The 17,399-nt window shown below is 38.7% G+C and overlaps 1 protein-coding gene across 1 annotated transcript in view; it reads right to left on the reverse strand.

Annotated features, from left to right (window-relative positions):
- Nucleotides 1-9,485, reverse strand: part of LOC117232484 — a 45,421-nt gene extending 35,936 nt beyond the window's left edge. Inside the window, exons 1-2 of the mRNA XM_033491845.1 lie at nucleotides 9,226-9,485; nucleotides 7,675-8,089 (exon numbers count right to left, since the gene is read on the reverse strand). Coding sequence (XP_033347736.1) covers nucleotides 7,675-8,089; nucleotides 9,226-9,458 — 648 coding nt within the window. The 5' untranslated portion in view covers nucleotides 9,459-9,485. The remainder of the gene's footprint in view (nucleotides 1-7,674; nucleotides 8,090-9,225) is intronic.
- Between the last annotated feature and the right edge of the window lie 7,914 nt (nucleotides 9,486-17,399).

Below are 17,399 nucleotides of genomic sequence, written 5' to 3' on the forward strand. Positions count from 1 at the left end.
TAGGCGTTTTTCATTATTTTTCACTGAATACAGTGTTAAGGTAGGTTTGGGGTTGATAATTAATCGATTCACACAGATTTGATTTTTCTCTCTATATTTCTCCGCCTCGTACAACACGTCTTAACGCACAGAATACACTTGGTCAATTAACACGTGGTCGACTTCTAAGACAAAAGAGCGTCGTTAGAAGTGGTACCAACTTAGCTTGTAGTAACTAGCGATCATACCAACCTAACTTTTCTCAACATACAGTGGAACTATCGTAGCAGCGATGCTCTAACAATCGAAACAATCTGTCAGATATAGACAATTCCGATTAAAACGATGTAGATAATAAAGATAGATAGATATATAAGATTATTTTTCTATCTCGATTAAAGTTAAAGCACCTGATACGATACTTTTAACGATGGTAAAAGTGAAAAAATTCCTAATTTCAACAGTACAGTATAGTAGTAGCGATATATTAACCTTCTCATTCTGTTAAATTGCAAACGTGATTTAAAAGTCTAAATAAACGTGGAAAATGAGATCGTCGGAAATATTCGCAAATATCGCAAGGAATATTAAAATAAAAATATGATACTCGTGTACTATGTGTGTACTACCGTTGAGAATACAAAGGAGAGATACAAAATAGGCCGATACGCTGTAAAATAATAATAAACATAGGATAAACATGCGATAAAGAAGAACGGTGAATTTGCGATCAAAGAAAATCGTGTGTGGGAAATCGGGAAACATTTTATCGGGATTCGGCCAAGTTAATTTCACGGATCGGCGAATGCGTGGCTGTATTCGTTTATTTAAATGTAAAGTTCTCATTCCCCTGCAGGGTTTGTTTTCAACAAGCAAACGCAGTTTCCATTTGCACTGATCCGGTTTCGTATTGTAACACAATGTTAGCAACCAGTGCTACGCCCATTATGATAAGCTATATGAGAATTTATTTAGGGAACCCTTGGAACTGTTTTAGGAAGCCGCAATCTGTTGCAACAATTTCCTCTTCAACTACCGTTGCTTCTCTGCCTCGACAGATTTACAATTTCGTGCACTCGACCGGCGTGCAGTAACCGTATAACTCTTGTTCACGGTTTACTGCTATCAATCAACGTGATGTGCTTAAGCTTCGCGGATTCAACTCTTTTCCGGAGTAAATTAACCTGCGTGAAAACGAGCGCGTTGACGTTTAAAGAAGATTCATTACAACGTGGAAAATATTTACGCTCGTTTTGGACAATATTTATTTGCGCTTGTTTATTTCGTTTAATATGTTTACACTTGCATTCTGATGAATTTATGTCCGCGTAATTCTTCCTAAGTGTTTGATCTTTTGATGGTAAGAAACATCTTACCATCTGTACCGTAAAATTATACTGAAAATATATATAATGGTTACTGTACATATTTCTCAATTCTGAAAACCTTCCTATGTATTCGAATTTGTTTTTTTTTTTTTTTTTTTTGTATATTTTCTATATATCGAATGTAAAATTTCTATAACTATCACAAAATTCGCACAAATAAAAGGGATACGACGGTTTCGAAATATAATCGTTTGGTGGTTTTTGAAAAAATTAACGAACGAGGATCACGATTGTAAAAACGATGGTAAAAATCCTGATATAGAATTAATAAGCAGAAATAATCAAAAAATTAATTATTAATTAGATTAGAATAAGATAACGATAGATTGATATAAGAATTTAAATAAAACAAGGTAGAAAAGTTGTCGAGTAATAAAGAAGATTGTTAATGGATATCAAATTTTCTGTTAGACTGTTTAAGATAATTATTAGACGAACAAACAAAGAAACAGTTTTATAATTAAATAAATTTCTAATATTTATGTAATAAAAATCCATTGTTCCATTAACACACAAACATTCTAGTTTACGATATACATATCTGCATTCAATAAAAGTTATTTCTACCTAAAACACGTTATGCGATGTCAATCGCTTAACTGGACTTTTCATCGGAATAAAAAGTAACCGTAAGAAAACGAACGACGGAAAACGCGTTAGAAAAATGATCGAGACAAGCTTAGATTGCAAATTGCAAAGGCAAGCAATCGACAGCGGTATAACACGAAGATGGTCTGGCGAACGCATCAGAGATGTCCTTCGTTCGCGCATAAAATGCAATTTGGTGGGTGTCAGACGGCCGTTACCGTTGCCCACTCTGCTTCTGCAGGCAGCCGCGTTACGAAATTTAATTGGATTTATCGATCGGTTTTCTGATTCCCATTTCCCGTCCGCCCTACTATCGGTCGAGCCACGCGAAAATCCGCCGCCTCTGTAATCGATGTCGTAAACCCGACCATCGCACCGATGATTTCCTCTTTGCTCTCGTCCAAACGTCTATAGCCTATTCAGGATTTTCGTACAACTCCAAGCTGCAAAGTGTCTAACCAGTACAGGAACTTTGCAGGTCTCGTTCGCGCGGTTGTGTATATGTAAGCATTGTGATCTGAGTTGGGAGATAATTGAGTCGTTCGAAAGCCATACTAATCAACTTTTTCGAAATGTTTTGAAATATTGAATATGTAAATTATCGAGGAAAATTGTTCATAAAAGATAGAGTTAATCGATGTAGTTTTTGAGAGACCCAATTACCGTGCGTAAACATTCCTCGACATGACGCGTTGACGATCGGTTTTAGTCAGTCACCGAGCAAATGTCAAAAGGTTCAGGTCCGAGATTAAATAGCTAAGTAAATGAACGTGACGTTTTTTTTTTTGTTTTTTTGAAACTACTAAGCCCTCTCGCTACGATATTATCAAATACAGCGATATAAGTCTTGTTTGCTTTCTTTTTTTTAAATATTTATAAACACTTTTGAACGTGTGTTAAGACGATGTTTTCATAAATTTTGTCCTTTTAAATTATCGATAAAGGTAAAAAGAAAACTTTCTTATCTACATCAGTAAATAAGCAGTTCTCTTTTACCGACAGTCGAGAAGAGACGAGGTTTTCTCATCGATCAGTGACTCTACCTATCGCTGGTATCGTGCTATCAACTGGTAACTTACCATGCTCTACAGTCGGTCGGTAATACAGATTGAGAGTTGAAGGAAGAGAATTAACTGTACAAAAACCAATATGTAAATCAATAACCTACGAGATGTTATTCAAAGTACCAACAAAATTATGCGACCTTACGATATTATATTAAAAATACAAGTAAAAATGAACGGAGATACACGTACGTAATAAATCACACACTGCCTACTTTTTCGCCAGTTACTCGACATCTAAAATCTATGATCACGATTGTATTCAACGAGGAGTTTAACATCACCAGAAACACAACGGAGAACCGGGAAGCGACTAATTCTATGCAAATCAAGGAGGCGTGGCATAGAATTCCTGGATATATCATTATCATCGGCCCGATATATTACGTCCTACGTGCAATCATCTGATCGCAGGTGCATATAAGCGTGTTTTCGACCGTATCTAGCGATATACGTTGCCGCAGATTTCCTGGTGATGTGTTTAATTGTGACAGAACAATACCATATGCACGAGAATATTATCGTTCGAGAGGTTCGCCAATGGCACGATTATGTTAATGTGTCCTCGGTTTTATAACCTAACCTTGGAAATACGATTAACGAAAGTTGTATCGAAACCGTCGCTCTTTTAAACTTCATCGAGATTTCCATAATTTTCTCCGAGTTGATACTTCGTGTACCAACGAAATATAAAATTTACGTTAAAAGGTTCAGACTGAAAATCATATATGAAAAAATATATATGTGTGCGTACAAATGTAATGTAAACGTTGTAAAATTTCTGTGAAAAATTACTAATTAGATACTTTGACTATTTCGTTAGCTCCAGCGTTCATTAAATAATTACACCCCTAACGAAATAATATATAAAAATATGGTTGAGAGGAAATTACCTGCGTACATACCACAGTTCCCTCTCTTATGCCTGAAAATTATCTGGAAATGATCGATTTCACAAAATCATAGTGCCAGTCTATAACGTATCCGCAAGACACACAGACCGCGGCGGTGCAATTTTTCAATTTGCATCGCGGAAGAAGGATATTCCGGACCATGAAAGTTTCCTGCATCTGCGAGAGTTTCTGACTCCAGCGTTACTCTGTTACTCTTCCGAGACAAGCCGCGAAAAGGGAAGTTTATGTCGCGAAACTTTCACGCGGCCCGCATGCACACCAGCTATGCAAATAATATAATTTCCTTAACTTTCTTGTCGCAAATTTTCCTCCTCGGAAAACACCGATAAATTTGTATTTTCCCGTTATTCGTTTATCGTCGCTCGAGACATTCAGGTCTATCTTCTTCAGGTTTTTTTCCTACTTTCATAACAGGAACCATTTAATTGGCAAAGAAAAGAGAATCCAGGTCATCCAACGAACCGATTCGCAATCAACGTCTCCGGAATAAAATATTTTGGCAAACCCATAACGCAAACGAATCGAACATCCGGTTGAAAAATTAAATTACAGCTGACGATGAAGTCACGTCTGCATCGACAAAAGAGAAAGAGAGAGAGAGAGGGGGGGAGGAAGAGGGAGGCTCTAAAATATACCGTTGACATCGGTGATCGATTAATTGCCCGGTTCACTTTGCCGATACTCGTTTCCTGGCCAATCAGCACGGGGAAAAACGAAGACAAAGAACGACCGTTGCTGATATTCCAGATTTCCGTACGAGGAGAACGACCATTACTCAGTCTACCGGGCACGAACATCCAAGACGCGATCTCACGACGTTTTCTTGCGACGATACCAAGCTAGCCAGTCGTTTTCGCCAAGTACCTGGCTGTTCTCGAGTAAACTCGACCAGCAACCATCGCTTCGCCATTGCTGTATGGACAAGGAAAAACACGAGTCGTTAAGATCCCGCCGCACGTATCTCGAATAACGAGTGTGCGCAGCTACCCTTCGGGAACCTGATTTAACCCTCGATCGGTGTATTGCGGTTTCGACAAGTCCGTAACGAATAGTCTGCGAGATTTTTACGCGCTTGTGGAAAATTTCGAGTTGCAGAGACGTACGATACGTATCTGTAAAAATATATAAAATATGTAGCGTATAGTACTCGTTGATATACAGGGTGGTTGGTAACTGGTGGTACAAGCGGAAAGGGGGTGATTCTACGCGAAAAAAGAAGTCGAAAATATAGAATACAAATTTTTCGTTCGAGGCTTTGTTTTCGAGAAAATCGACTTTGAATTTTTGGTCGGTACGCGTGCACTTTATCGCGTCTCGTTATGACGGATCTCACTGTAGATCGTTGTCTCGATGGAACAATTAAAAAAAAAAAAATTTCATTCTATATTTTCGACTTCTTTTTACCAACCACCACCAGTTACCAACCATCCTGTATATATAAAATAATTTTCAAAGTTCAATTTTTATACAAGTACCTTCTTCGATCATCTGAATTGAAGAAATTGTGATCAATTACGAGCTTTATATTTACAATCATAGAGTTTGTATAGAAATCAAAGTACGTTTACAAGTACAACTAAGGAAACCCGGGGAAACCTAAATAGGGATTTGTCTCGTTTTCTAAATATTATAACAAGTGCTTTTTTTCTTTCTATAATTTCTATACTCTCGCATATTATATCTATCCTGTATTTTTTCTATATTTTAATTCCCCATAGTTGCGTAAACATTCGTAATCCATGTATAATAAATAACACACAAAAAATATCATTCCTTCTCTACAACCATAGAAAACAACCTGTTGTAGGGAAATCTCCTTCCGCGATCGCTGCTCGTCTACCACAGTCGAATCGATCGTCCACGATCTATTGTACGTATATCGGTGGACTCTTCGCAATTCCAAATTCGCCGTTAGACTGGCACTCGATCTTGCGACAGTATATCGAACGTCGGAAGACCTGGTCGCTCTTTTCACTAGCGCGCGCAACGCACTCGGGAAGATCAAACGGCCCACGCTATCTACCATAAACGATCTAGATTTCGCTCGGTATCCGAGTATCCAGCAACTTTGGTCGAAGACGATGTTACACGCGTGTCATGTATCCGTAATCGCGGCGGTAGTCGATTTTGAACCGTCGAATCGATCGCAACGACACCGTGAAAGCGTGTCGTCTTCGAGATCCGGAGTAGTGACCTAAAGCCAGCTCGCAAGGGTGATAACTTTCTGTGCGAAGGAGCCGACAAAGCAGCTTATATGGCAACTTACGCGGCAACTCGTTTCGCCAAAGCGGTTTTCTATCTCGCGCTATTCGCTCCCATAGAATGCAGAAGGACAGTCGAGGCCTGTCGGCTATACGTATTAGTATACCGCTTGGGCAAACAGGCTGGCGTTAGAAAAGAACCAAGACAGAGTCAGCAGACGCGACAGAAGGACAGAGACCGCGAAGAAAGAGAAAAGTCGGCGTTGCCGACGCGTGCTCCGAGGAATCCATCGAATTTCTAATTGGAGATCTCTGTAAAATTGATTTCGTTACGGTCTTCGAACGAGTTGCGAATTGCTCGATACAATTGGAGCGAACGGAATGCCAGATCAGTGTAATATTTGGATAGCAATGTGTTTACGGGCGGCCAAGTATTCGAACGATGAGAAAAGTGGACAAACGGTTGGCAAATTGTTTCTTCGTGAAACATCGTCGTTCAACGCCAGAAGTGTCGGATTTAACGAAAACGAGCTTTGGTTGTCTTTCCTTCGTTTTTACGATGATTAAGCGCGCTTTAAGTGCCGAGGATATATAAACTGTCACGAACCAGTTCCAACTCTAATTAAAAGCAACGTATTCGCGTTTACGCTTTAAAAGGTTTCGTGACATAATTCGAGTCAATTAAACCACTCGTTCAAACCGCTCGGATAACTTCAAATTTAATCGTCCATTATAAAAGTAAACAGCCTCTTAAAACAAACTTGTAAATCTGCGGCAAGATTTCCGTACAAACCGTTTGTAATGCTATTCACCGCAACATTTACGAAGAAAGTAAAATGCGATCGATAACGATCAGACATCGCTCGCAGGCGAAAGGAATCAATTACCACAACCAGTTAGTCGCATGCTTCGGTTCCATACAATTTCGAAAACGCTTTATCATCCGAGGAAACGCGTTAAGCGACGATATTCTTCCAACAATTTCGTTCCGAGCAGTTTATCGAGTGTTCGTCTAATTATCGAATCGTTGCAGCGGTATAGTAGAAAAATTCGTATCCAAGTATTATGCCAGTCTGGAATTTTGTTCGCTCGTATAGGATTAACCGAATTAATACCATTCAAATCTTAATTGCGTCAAATGATAGAAAATGAAACGATCGTAAATCGTTTTAATTAGCTGGTCGCGTCTTACCTTGGCTGAAATTTCTATACGATTAATTAGCAGATAATACCGACGTTGCAATGACACACGTTCGCATACTCACAATAGCGATGACAGGATTCTTTCGCACCCGTAGCAGGACACCCAACTTCGTTATCCATTGTATCGTAAAATAATTGCAAACGAAGAGATTCGTCAACTATTCCCAAGATTTTGAATCTTAACTTCAATCTTGACAGAATTTTTCCGAACTTTTGCAGAGTTTTATTTAAAATACCATTCACCTTTGAAACTCGTGGAATAATTCTCTTCAAATATGACCGAATAATGCCTGTAATCGCGAAGGAGAACGCGCAAAGAGAATCGAGAATCGCTTACCGCCGAGTTGGTCGTCTGAACAGGCACCTTGGTTCCCAGTCCCGTGAGTCCTCCGAGACACCTACGCGCACAATCGGGATCGTTATCTTCGCAGATAGGGCAGCCTACCGTGGAAGAACCGCTCGCTTCTCTCAGCACGTGATTACTGCTGGTGTTGGTCGTGTAACCTTGATCGGAGCTCGCGTTCGAATTCGGCCTGGACTCGTCCGAACTGTCGAACGGTTTGATGTTTCGCGGTCGATGGACGATTCCCACAGGCTCCCATATCTCGCTGGTCGACGAGGCGTAGTAATTATTTTCCTTGGTCTCGCGGCTCCTCTCGTCGACGACCTTTCCGCCCCGCGCCACGGTCACCTCCTCCTTCGTCACGATGGACGACTTTACGCTCAAGGATGTCTCGAGTCGTACCGGGGCCCTTTGCAAGCATTTCCAGTTAACAGGTATCACGGTGGATCTCTCTCTTCGAGCACCCACACCGATTCCACGAGCTCGTTACACGCGTGGGAGGATTTTCGTTATGATTTTCGAGGACTGGAATATCGGCTAATAGACGTGAACGAATCCCGGCTGATTTGGCGGTGGGTCGAAAGGAAACGAGCTTCTGGAAGTTGCGATTGGGACATACAGGATTTCTCGCGGTTTAATGGAAACGTGTAACTAAACTTAATTAGTTTGAGAATTTGCGTCTGTATTTCATTACGCGCGTATGGCGAGGAACGTTGTTTTTGCAACTCGAGCTCGAGACGAAAGGAGTGAAAGAAGTTTTTTGAATTCGCGATTGTCTCGCGTGGTTTCTTGCGCTTCGACGAAGATACGAGAAAACTTGGCGCGAAAGAAAACTACGAGCGCACGTATTTCATGCCTATGTGAAGGATTTCTTTTGCAAACTTGAACTTAAAAAGAAAGGAGCGAGAGGCGCTCTTGGGAGTCAAGATCGTCGAAAGTGGTTCTTTGTGTTTTGACAAAGGCGCAGGCAAACTTGATTTGTCAATGTACGCATTTCATACTTGCGTGAGAGGTTTCTTCGAAACTTGAATTTAAGAGGAAAGGCACGAAAGAAACTCAACTGGCAGTCAAGATTGTTGCAGGTGTTTCCTTGTATTTTGAGAAAGATGCGAGCAGACCTGATCGGTTTGTGCATGTACGTATCGTATTGTGCCGGAGTCCATATTTGCATGCAAAGTTTAAAAATTTAATGGAAATAAAATTTTCTCAGGATGGAGTGAAAGAAGCATGTAAATTACTACATTTTAAAGTATGCCTGTATCGATATTGTTTTAGAATTGAAACGAAACTCCATATTACTAAGTAGACTTCTATCTGGAGAATCCTCAATAGACGTTTTCTAAATTATTGAAACACGTCACGAGTAAATTAGCTCTGTTGCTCTAGTAATTTAGCAACTCCAGTTTATCGAATCTTCGTCGAGAGGCTCGCGAGTAAAGGACGCCAAATATAATTCGAGTAAATGACACGAAGGACGACACGGATGCACGCGGCGAGCAATTTATTTCGCATCAGGGCTAACTCGAAAAGGATCCACGATGATACCTTAGTATTCCAGCCTTGACGAGGATCTGATTGAGCAGATCGCACGGTGGCACCTGGCCGGTTATCATAGCTTCGCGGATGGCAACGCCATCCGGGCCCTCGAGGGGAATCGGTACGCCGTTTATCAACAACACTTCCTCCTCTCTCATGCTGGATTTCTTTTCGCAGTCCACCACCTTCACCCCAGGCCCGAGAATCGACTCCACCGTCGACTGGATCTCGTGATCGTCCATTCCTGAGAAAACGTATGCCACGGGTTGCTACGCGAAACTCGTTGCTGATTTATTCGTACCTCGTGCGAAATCGATATGGACGTGATCGCGGTTTTCTTTCGACCAAGCATTTATTACGCAAGCTCATGAAAGTATTCGAACATCCGAAGACACCTTATATCACGCATTATGCGTACGAAATATTTAGAAATTTCGTCAGCACCGTTGCGAGACTGTCGTAATTCTTGGACACACGGATTTTTATAGATTTATGGTAAAGTTAAGAATACATGGAATTCTTATAACGCGTAAAAATATAGAGAATATTCGAAATACGGCATGCGTTGTACCTAGTATTCGGTAGGTGAAATCGTTCTCTGCGTATATTCCACTCTTTTAGTCGTATTTGTAAAAATATGAATTTGCATAAATATCCGCAGTCCAGTAATTATGAACGTTGGTCGAGTTTCAAACAAATCTGAAAATGTACGTAGAAATTACAAGATGTATACGATATGATAAATATTATTTCTCAGTAGAGGAATTTAATTACCAGTAATTTTATGTTTAATACTGATTTACATTAGAAGTTATTACTTTCAGACTTCTCGAAGGGAGTAAACATTTTTATTCGTTTTGAAGTTAATTAGTGGAGAAATGAAATAAAACTTTGTTTTAATTCAACTAATTGCAAGAGTTTCTTAACTCTTGATAGATATGCCGAGTAAGCGGAATATTTCAAGCCAGATTTGTAACAACGTAGCAACAAAGAAGCTTCTGATGTTAATCTCTGTTCTCGAGTTCTTCAATCCCTTGAAATTCTTTTGACAGCGTTCGAGGAAACTGATGCGCGGCGAAAGAAATATTCGCCTTCGTTGTCCTTCCTCTAAACTGCTTTTCAAGCGATTTTCATTTCAAACCTTGGCGCAGAGATGCGCTAAATTATGTTCGCTAAGATATCATTAGCCCTGCCGAGTTTAATCGAATAACGCTGATTTATCACGAATATTTCTCATGACGTCAAAAATAACGAGACACGATATTTCTTGAATTATAAATCAGATACTCCAATACCTTGATACTTTATACTTATTTACTCTCTCCTCTTAATGCGATTATCAATTTAGAAAAATTCAAACACAATCCGTAAATAAACAAAAATAAAAGAGTTGTGCTTGTACAATTTTATTATTTCACGATACATCGCAGATTATATTAAAATTTTGCACAAACCTTACTTTACCTCTAAAGTAGATTTTAAATAATTTTAACATAGAATATATTAACTGTGCGGTGAAATTTGGTTAGAATTTCGTTTCCATAAGAACAGTCGTATTATAGAACATACAAGACTTTAGTGACTAATTATATTTGAGTTGTAAGAAAAATTTCAATTTGTACAATGTAATCTACGTAAATGCAAATTACTTCAAATATGATATACATAATATATGACCTGATACACTATCAGCCAGGTGAAAATTTTCTCAGTTTTGTTCGATTAATTTTCTTATTAATTCAAACTTACTGCTGCGGATTTCATAAAAATTTTTAGAAATTCTGTGTTCGGGGATTTTTCTAAGATAGTAAAAGTTGAAATTAACTCCTTTTAAATTGTTGGCTTCCATACTTTTCACTGACAGTGTACTCGTCTACTTCGCTATTGAAGGAATCCACGTATCGAACATAACTGAAACGCGAAAAACAAGGATCGTCACGTCATTAGCCTCCTTTCAAAACAGCGCAAAAGTCTTCGACTACGAACGAAAACACATCTTATTATGCAAATTAACTGGGTCGTGTAATCGTTATAATCGTATCAGAATCGTAAACTTAATCAACGGAGAATAAGCGAATGAAATTCAGTACTTACGAAGTTGCTAATATGTCGGTTAATCGTGCCGTATAATCCAAGTCGAAGATTACGAAATGAAATCCGCAAAACATCGTTAGGGGCGACGTTACAGCGACAAAACGATTTGGAAGAAATTTTTATTACAATAATTTGCACCTGGCCGACTCGTCGAAGGTAAGTCAAGTTAAAATACGTTCGAAGGCTACTCGGAGATGGAATCAGCTGCATACCGAATTGCAAATGAACCAGCGATGAGAAGGAAATCATAATAATACCACGGACAGATGTTAAAGCTCTTGTCCACGAGTCTTCATCTAACTAAATGAAATCGAGGATGACGTGAAATCGTTGAATTATTTTTAGCAGACGGATATCTCTTGGCCGCCTGCACGAGGAAGTTTTTAGATAGTGACATTTGTTTGACAGATCTAGACACTTTCACTCATAGGTAATACTTTGTACGCGTACCGCGTACATTAGGATCACGTGGCAAGTAGATTTGTAGATATGAAAAAGCTTTTCTAATGGTTTATAGTCGCCCTATTCTTAGAAGTCATGTATTATTAAATTAAACGTTCTTATTGTATTATTTTATGTTCGCATCAGATTAATTACATTTTCAAAGCAATAGTTACTTAAATGGATTTATGTAAATCTAAATTATAAATATTAGATTCTATATATTATTAACGCGTAATTTATAGGATATTCGTTATTTATACAGGGTGGTTGGTAACTGGCGGTACAAGCGGAAAGGGGGTGATTCTACGCGAAAAAAGAAGTCTCGATGGAAAAATTTAAAAAAAAAAAAAGAAAATTAAAAAAAAAATTTTATTCTATATTTTCGACTTCTTTTTTCGCGTAGAATCACCCCCTTTCCGCTTGTACCACCAGTTACCAACCACCCTGTATATCCAATGATTCAATCATAGACAATCAGAAGTTATATACATTCGTTGTTACATCCATATTTTAAAATATTCGCTGACAAAAATAATATTTTTAAACACAAAGTTTTGTAGGAAATAAAAAAACAAATTTTTAAAATTGCTTCATAGCATCGTCGTTTCTGATGTTCTAATAAAGGCATGGTAAATAGACTCGATGATTTTATTTGCTATTCGCAGGAGATGGTGCTATTCCGTAAATTTTTCGTCGTTCCGAGTGCTGAGAAAATACCACGACAGAGTTCGAGTAATTAACGAATCATGCTCGTACGAAGCTAAACAAGAACACCTGGAGGAAAGCAAACGAAAGCGCCCCGATCGATGAAGGATCGGTTTGACGAGCGCACAGCTGCGCATGCGCGCAATCGGAGCGACACGTTTGAAATAATTCAACAACCAAGTCACGAGAATCACGAGATCTCGAGACAAGAGCTGGCGGCAATCCGTGAAGGCTCAGGTAATATCTGGAGAGCACCTGCACACGTGCGTCCTACCACCTGACCCATCCAAACTAACCTAAGCTAACACTACCTGACTGAAATCGAGCACGCCTCGCACCTGCGTCCAAGGATCGGCATTTAAAATCATGCCCAGAATCATCAGGATTTCTTATTTATTTACCTGTTTATTAATCTATTAACCGGATCATCTTTTAACCTGAAAGTTCCATAATGATGGAATGAATAGTTAACTAGGACGAATTAATTTTATCTCTTTACGACATGAATTATTTGTAAGCAATTATTTGTGAAAAAACGAAACCTATATAGAGATCTATTTCGTTCAGTAATTATCATAACTATCATAACGTGTATTTTACTGTGGATATTTTCTATAACTTTTTTACATCATGCGTGTTCTTTTCATTTTTGCACGTTGCAAATAAAAGATCCATTAAAAATCAATGAATATAATACGATAGTGTTATAGATTTCAAGTTCTTTGAATTTGAACAGTCATACAGATCGTAACATTCACGTGGAAAATCTCCTATGCGAACAAAGTGGAAATTATTTTCAAAGTTGAATCAAATATTCCGTAAAAACTAGATAAAATTCATGTTAAAAATGAATGAAAAAGCTTATGTAATCGATCGGAAATTTCGGTAGACGGTACGCAAACAGTATTTTACGTTTACAAAATCGAATACCGCTTGGAACATATTTGATGAGAATATTTTCTACGAAATTACCATGTTCTTATTTTCGCTTATCAATTTATATCGTTCATCGTTCGTTTATATAATAACCACATCGTTGAATCTTCCCTTAAAAATCAGACGAAGAACAGGCGCTTATTTCGTATAACACGTTATTGCATTATTCATGAACTAATGTAACAATAGATACGACGCATTTCCATCACAACCGAGATGATTCCTGTGAGATAGATCAGGAACTTCGCCTCTGACCTGAGTCACGAATGAGGTTAAGAATGTTGCGGATCGACGATGCAAAGAATGTATTATCTTGGTTCACGCACACACGCCTATACGTCGAATCCACCTTCGTTGATTTACATCTTCGAGGAAGCAACAGGATGATCCACGGAAACAACCTTATTTATGGCGAGAGAAACACAGAAGTACGTGTCTCTGGCTGCAATTTTTCAACCACAGTTTCTCTCGTTTCTTCTCTGCGGTTACGATATAACAAGGATTTCCGTCGAAAGGATACACGTGGACAGGAGGACGTATATTATGAAAATGTTTCCAGTAGAATGATGTTGTATTCCATGAACTTCTCGAGTGGTTGTCAGAAATAAGGAACAGATTGAATATTTTAAAACAGAAGAATTACATGTCTGAAATAATTTTATTGAAAAATGATCGAGGTAAAGACGACGTATCATGTCCGAACATAAGTTCTCGCGCTTTTTTTCTGAAGTATATTTAATAGAAAATTTTCGAGATCTAGAGTCATGTACTTTATTAAGCTCAGTTAATTTTTTAATCGCTTCACTTGGCTTTGGTTTTTCATCTCAAATTTTATCTCGTGCACTAATAATATTAAAACATTTTATGGCTCCTTTTCATATAGCTACTAGATTCTCGTGTAAAGATCTTTTATTTCTTAGTGTGTAATGAAATATTCTCTAAATACCTACATCTATATTTATGCAAGTTTCATCATACCGTGAAGTAATCGTTCAACAAATACTCGAGACAAGATTTTTGTTTAAAAATACAGGAAATATATAAAACGTGAAAAATATAATTCTGATGCATAATACGTTGAGATTTCTCTGGTCCCTCGTGTTTTTCTTCTAACCTCTATTATTTAAAAAAACGGAGAAGTTCATCTCAGCAACCTCAATACCGTTATCACTCTCATCTTGCTCCTATAATTCGATGATGACAGTTATTAAACGAATTACTACTACTAATTCACCTCGCAATGCCGCGCGTAAATCGTCATTCTCTCGAAATGTTTTCAATTACCGTCGCGATTAGGCGTGATCGTCACGGCAAACATTCTCACGTGACCGTAATGAACATCTTGATAGCATTCATCGTTCAATTTCCCATGGAGAAAGGAACAAGGAATCGCGACAACCGTGACAACGAACCATAATATCGTTACTCGCGATCCGATTTAACTAACGTGTACAGTAAATTGCTGACCTATCCGACTATACACGGTAAATTTTCCTCCTTTGAAACACCGGTCGTTACCGTATTTTCGTATCTTCGTATCCTCCCATTTGTTTCGTCCTGTACAGTCGAGGATTGCCAATTGCCTAAAAATCTCGTAGCTTGCAGGAACTGCTAACACGGTTATGATTCGCCCACTGCGATTACAGTAGATCATATGTGATGATAGAGTGCAATTTCGTATCGAAGAAATTATGTTACGACTAGGGCTTGATCTTTGACACTTAAAAAAGCTGCTTTAACGATACTTTGGTTCGTTCCTTCTGGGATGAAATAAGGAGGGACGTGCGAGCAACAAATTTTACCCTGCCATGATTCTCTCAGTCGTTCTCGACCCCAATTATATTTTTGCAACTTTAAAAAATATCATCGGTTTGAACAAAGTATTACGAGAGTCTTATCGATCTCAACAGACTAGTATCTTTCGCAAGGAAATTTCAGGTAAAATTATCGCGAAAGGAAAACCAGTCTGGTATAGACGAATCAAATAATAATTTTCCTAATAACGCACACGACGACACGTTCGTAACTGCATCGCACAAAAATTCCGTAACGAACAGAACAATTCGCCAATCTTCGCAGCTCAACGACTCACGACTTTCGAAACTCGTTTCCTTCGCGATTAATCTTGCAATCTCGTAAACGTTGAAAAATCAGAAACATCGCGTGGATGTATAATTTTGCTTCAATTTTGACGTAGCTTCTGATAGCTCTCTAACTGACGCGGCTTCGTTTCTAGTCGAGAAGTCTAAGACAACCGTGACAGGAACTAGGATGAAGCAGAAGATGCGAAGAAGTGTCGTGGAAGTATAGAGAAAGACGAAGTGCGTTTGCCGAGGCAAGGAGGGCTAATTAATTGGCGGGCGTGCTAATTAAGGGCGAGAAACGTAATGTCACGGCGCTCTATTTGCACAGCACGCCAGGCACAGAAAGCCAAGCTGTTTCAGACTGTTTACAATCTTCCAAGTTCAGACGGTTTCCATTGAGTCTCATTAGTGTTAATCGCATCGCGTTCACGGTTAGTAAACGGAAGGATGTTTGGATGCGTTTGGCCGATGAAATTCAGTTCGATCGACCGATTGTCTGCGTTGCTGCAGGTGCCAAAGTCGATGGAACATCCCGTAAATCACTGTCGTACAAATGGAGACAAATTCCACCGAGAAAGTTGGAAACATGAGGACACGAATGTGGTTCGACGACGAGAAAATCGTTTGTAGAACGTTGGGACGTTTGTCGTCGGTTTGCTCGTGGTTTGCGAAGATCCGGAAGAGGATTTGCTGGAAGGTAAATCGATCTTCCTGAGCTCTGGATTGGCGAACCATTGAATTGGTTCGCAGAATTTCGCTATAAGATATTAAAGGAAGTTGATAGGGATTTCTAGATTTATACAAGCTAAACAGTAAAGCAAAAGAAAGTTTGTGTAAATGTTGTGTACAAATTATACAAAATGTTTCAAAATCGTTGGCAAAAATGTGGGTACAAGCAGTAGTTCGATCAAAGTTCGATCGAAGAGTAATATCAACGAAAGAATGGACTCGAAGTATATATTTTGTATATCGTTCATGAGATTCACGTTGTTTTACAGTAGATTATCGAATTCATATAAAGCTACTATAAAATGAGAATATTTAATAACAAAGTACAAAATACGGTTTAGCATTAGCTAGGTTTTAAAACTATTTAATTTAATACAATTCATAATCAAAATTAGCTAATTTACTTTTAAATTATCTTGCGATAAAGATTTTGTAAAATAAATATTTATACGAATCTTCTTTCCACTTCGTTTTAAACGATCTGTGTAATAGTTTCAAAATAAAGAATTAATTTTCCTTTTTAAAACACATGTATTTCCTCATTTACCGTACTTTCAATCATTCTTCTGTTATTGCAAAGCGAAGATTAGTCGTGTTTTTGCAACTATCTATGTCTTACAATCGCGTACTCCTCAATTATTGTTTACGACACCTAATTATAATTACATCATAAGTGCATCTCGATAAAACGATAGAGGAGCTCTATGAAAGTATCAACACGCGTAACGACGAAAGGCAACAAAAATCATTTCCCTGGAGTTTTATGATTTCGAAACCACCAACATCTACGCAAACGTATCCACAATAACAGAACTTCAACGTCAAAGAACTAGCAGATGACGCTCTAACTAAAAAGAAATGGCGTCATCAAGGGAAACGTAGCGGTGCACCTGCAGTACCGTAGAATGGCGACGATTTCTGCGTAAATAAAGCGAACGCTAATTTTCGTTTCGATAAATGGCTCAATTAAAACTGTAAAGTCGCCCGCGGTCGCGATTTTTCCGACACGTGCTCGCGCTCGAAACCACTGCCAAGTCACGAATTAATTAAATTCCCCAGCGACTAATTAAGACACGGAAACGGGACACGCGAGTGCGTGAGTCTTCGTTCGAATGTTACATCAGACATTCTGTCGTCCGGAACGGAGAACACCCATTGAAACGCGGCATGCTCACGATCGTCGACGCGCGA

The sequence above is a fragment of the Bombus vosnesenskii genome, unplaced genomic scaffold, assembly GCF_011952255.1.
Source record: "Bombus vosnesenskii isolate JDL3184/JDL3185 unplaced genomic scaffold, Bvos_JDL3184-5_v1.1 scf7180000013289, whole genome shotgun sequence".
Taxonomy (NCBI): domain Eukaryota; kingdom Metazoa; phylum Arthropoda; class Insecta; order Hymenoptera; family Apidae; genus Bombus; species Bombus vosnesenskii.